This window comes from Lathyrus oleraceus, chromosome 5, assembly GCF_024323335.1.
Source record: "Lathyrus oleraceus cultivar Zhongwan6 chromosome 5, CAAS_Psat_ZW6_1.0, whole genome shotgun sequence".
NCBI lineage: Eukaryota > Viridiplantae > Streptophyta > Magnoliopsida > Fabales > Fabaceae > Lathyrus > Lathyrus oleraceus.
In genome coordinates this window covers 137,730,503-137,734,585 of record NC_066583.1, presented here as the reverse complement: position 1 = coordinate 137,734,585, position 4,083 = coordinate 137,730,503, and the positions used below count along the sequence as shown (strand labels likewise).

At 29.5% G+C, this 4,083-nt stretch overlaps 1 protein-coding gene across 1 annotated transcript; it reads right to left on the bottom strand.

The window, feature by feature from the left end:
- Window positions 1–1,121: 1,121 nt before the first annotated feature.
- Window positions 1,122–3,534, bottom strand: LOC127078400 (probable protein S-acyltransferase 6). The gene is made up of 5 exons (XM_051018861.1): window positions 3,315–3,534; window positions 3,056–3,238; window positions 2,483–2,785; window positions 1,994–2,227; window positions 1,122–1,850 (listed from the first exon to the last, which is right to left on the bottom strand). The coding sequence occupies exons 1-5, from the start codon at window positions 3,405–3,407 to the stop codon at window positions 1,344–1,346; spliced, it is 1,320 nt and encodes a 439-aa protein (XP_050874818.1). The 5' UTR covers window positions 3,408–3,534; the 3' UTR covers window positions 1,122–1,343.
- Between the last annotated feature and the right edge of the window lie 549 nt (window positions 3,535–4,083).

The following is a 4,083-nucleotide window of genomic DNA, read 5'->3' as shown; positions in this document are numbered from 1 at the left end:
AGATAATGAATGGTTATGTATTTTTAATATATGTATTTCAAATGTTTTTCTTAATTCATTTCCCCCTCCGTTTCTTTCTTATTAATGAATTCTAAAAATTTGCAAACGATCATATCACATCAATGTGTAGAAAAATAAAATGTCTTTATTTTAATTTAATCTAATGTTTCAGATTTACACTTAATGAAGTATATGATAATCTTAATATTTTTAACTTTACCAATATGATAATTAATCAATATTTTCACTAATAAAATAATATTATTATCTTTTTTTTCTCCTTTATTCTTTCTCTTCCATACAAAAACACAAAAAGCACATTTTTTGAATATACATAAATTTCACCTTTTTATTATCAAAAAACAACAAATTTATTTTTTGAGAAATATTTTTAAAATATTCCAATCAAAACCTTATTAACTTATAAGAAATTACCTAAAAAAGACCAAAAATTAACATAAAATAAAATATAAAACATATTCATAATATAGAAAATGTTTAATATATTTAGTGTTGGTGTAAAATAATTTCATAAACCCATCTAATAAAAATTCATAATATAGAAAATGTTTAACATATATTTAGTGTTAGCGTAAAATAATTTTATAAACCCATATAATACAAATTCATAATATAGAAAATGTTTAATATATGTTTAGTGTTAGTGTAAAATAATTTTATAAACCCATATAATACAAATTTATAATATTAAATATTAATAATATTAAATTTACATTTGATGTTAACTTCCTCTTTAGAGGATGCTATTTTCCTTCAATGTGCAGTCTGTGCAAAAACTCCCTAGAAACTGACTTTGATCTTTTTTTTTTACAGTCCATTCCATTGATTTCTCATCCTTTACTTTTATCATCAATGTTTGCAAGAAAGGTCTGAGTCCTCAATGCTCCCTAGAAGTACTTTTATGTTTAAAAACACAATTTAAATTTGTCCCAAAAGACAGAAGATACAATGCTTTTAGCAACCAAAAACCTCTTACTGTTGCACAAAATCTGTCAAAACCAGTACCAATCCAAAATAAGTCATACAAAAATGATAGATGCCAACATATTGGAAGGATCATTTCTACAATTTCTATTCATCATCAAAAGTAAATGAACATATTGGAAGGATCACTTTTCACAATTTCTATTAATCGTCTTCTTCTTTACACAAATGTCACATTTAAAAGAATTTTATATATATAACCACAGAATAACTCAAGAAAAAATAAGCTGCAATCAATGAACAAGATTAATGACATTTTTTTAACAAAAACAATGGAACACAAGCCATTCCTCCCCATCAAATCCCAGCCTAACTAACTCTGTCCCCCACCCGTAATTTTAATTTTCGTCTTTGAATTTTTCTGCAAGTGTAGATGTTTTTGCTGAGTTGTCACCATGCTCATTACTACTATCACCGGTGATTCGATTTGATTCTATATCGTGTATCTCATCGAGAACTTCAGGATTTACTTCCCATTTTTTGCTACTTCGATCCCACAAGGAGTGCTTTAGAAAGGAAGCAACTTGTCTCTGCCCACTTTCGGTGTGAAGCATCCTGCTTAAATCTACGGATGTTTCACTTAAGTCACTACCCTTTCCATATTCCTCGTCTTTGTAATGCTTTTCCATCTCATCAACCTCATTGTAAGATGGAATCATAACGGTATCAACCCCCTTTCTTCTTGATGATTCCGATAGTTCTTTCGGAATTGGAACTTTAGACCTGAAATTGTTTTTGGATGGTGGAATGGAAGTGAAGAACACTTCTTTAAAATTCTCAATTACCCCTTTGTTATAAGGGTTGACTTGTCGATCATAACGGTATCTAAAATTTTCATAAGTAGACTGCACATTAAACAAAAGGAACTAACATCAACAGATGTAATAAAACAAACTAGAAAAGAACATTAATGTTTTACCGATGAAATAGCTAAGAACAAGAAGTCACATTTAAGGTTAAGAGATTATGAGTTAAATAGTGTTCAAACCTGGTTTGTGCTGATTAGATATGTATGAAAAACAGTGAGCCCTCCAACAAACCAGACAGCAATGAAGGAGTATATTATTAGTGCAATGGAAGCAGGAGTTTTGATCATTGCTTTCCAAATTGATATGTCCTCCGAGTCCTGGATCCTCTTGATGTAGACCCAGCAAAATCCATGAATATATAGACAAAGAAGCGTTGCAGAGAAAACAAACATATAGTAGAACCGATAATTTCGCTGTCGCCATGTACATATAAGAAAAAAAAGGGAAAATAAGCAGAAAATTCCACTAAATTGCTTGTGCGGGAAAATTTAAAACATAACACATACACAGATAACAACTTACAATGAAAGCACAAAAATTGTTCTTTCTTCTATCTTAAAATCATAATAAGGCCTAACAAAGAGACTAGATGATTCTTTTGAATACAATAATTTTGAAATTTGAAAACATAATACTGATACTATTATGAACTAATTAATGGCCATTACCAGTCCAATACACTGACCCACCCACGGGCAGTGATGATCAAACCGCATCACGCAATTATCGCACACCGAGCAATGAGAACAGCGCGGAGGTCTATACAGCATACAGGTATCACAATACTTCACTTTAACAGTTGTTCCATTGATAACTACTTCCTTGAATCGTGGTAAATGCGGCGGTAGATTATGTTCACTGTTAACACTAACACTTCCATCGTAATCCTCCGGCAGCTGCACCGGAGGATATAAATTGCGAGGCACTATGCCAGGATCTCTTCCTGAGGTCAGTACAAGCGCAATCAGAACCTGACAATAAGCATTACAAGTTTAGGAATAAATAGGCCAACATTTTGCAACCGATTTTCTTATGTCTCATGATGAGTAACAATAACTGATACATTAAATGATAACGCATTTATAATCATGATCTAGTATAAACAAAATATTAATTAGGAACCACCCACAATTATTAATCATATAGTACTAAAGAAGAACGCAATAAATCAATTAATGAATACTAATAAGGTTTAATTTAAAAAATAAAAAAATCAGCATAAATAAAAATTAATTACTTACAAATATCGTATGAAGAATAACTAGAATCAATATCGAATATCCAGAGTGATGAGGAAAATCATCGATCAATTTTCTAGCTACAAAAGCACAAAAAACAGCCACCGGAGCAACGACGAGAAACACCGTTGTAATTATAGATTTCACATCAGGTCCAAAAATGAACCTTCCTCCAAGAAAAAATACCTGAAAAAATTGCGGAATTAAATTAAAACAATAGAGAAAAGATTGAAAAAATTGAAATTGATTAAAGTTAACTTACGTTATTGCCTTTCCAAGCACGATAAGTTCTAACCAGCGACGGATCAATAGTGTTTCCGGGAGTTTCTCCGACGGAGTTCACCGGAGGACGCATTTCTTCAGGTTTGAATGAAGTTGAACAGGTCTAAATAAAATGAATGAAAACTTTCGCTTTTAATTTAAAAAAAATAAATTAAAATAGGTGATTTTTTAATTTTGAAAAGAATCAAATTTTAATTTTTGATTTAAAGAACAAGTACTAGTTTGTTGACTTTTATTATAAATTAGTTGAAACGTCGTATATATCGATGGAGAGATAGTAGTAAATGAGAATTAGGCTTGTTGTTGTTATTTGTTGAGCCGCCAGTCAACTTTAATTATTTAAGCATAAGCTTAGTCAATAGGACGTGTAATTTTTTGTGATATTATTTTAAATATTTTATTGAAATAATTTATGATATTTTTTTAGTTTATTAATATAAATTATATAAGATAGTGTATGAAAACAACTTGTCATATTTTATACAAATTTGTTCATATTTATTTTAATAAACACTTGTGTAGTAAGTATAAATAAATTGTATGTTTAAATAAATTCTAGTTGTAATTAATACAATTCGTTTACTATTTCCACGCTGTCTTGATAGTTGAACTTTATAAATGAAAAATGTTTTTAGGAAAGTGTTACTTAAAGATGGATTTATATATCAATGAGTCTTTTTGCAAAAAGATGGATATTATAATAATTTGATTTTTTTTTTTTTTGGCTTTAAGATTATTACGTGAATTTT

Coding starts and splice junctions, on each gene's coding strand:
- LOC127078400 (XM_051018861.1), bottom strand. CDS start 3,407: ATGCGTCCTCCGGTGAACTCCGTCGGAGAAACTCCCGGAAACACTATT. Junction 2,786..3,055: donor TTATTCTTCATACGATATTT/GTAAGTAATTAA, acceptor GCTTATTGTCAG/GTTCTGATTGCGCTTGTACT. Junction 2,228..2,482: donor TGGGTCAGTGTATTGGACTG/GTAATGGCCATT, acceptor ACATGGCGACAG/CGAAATTATCGGTTCTACTA.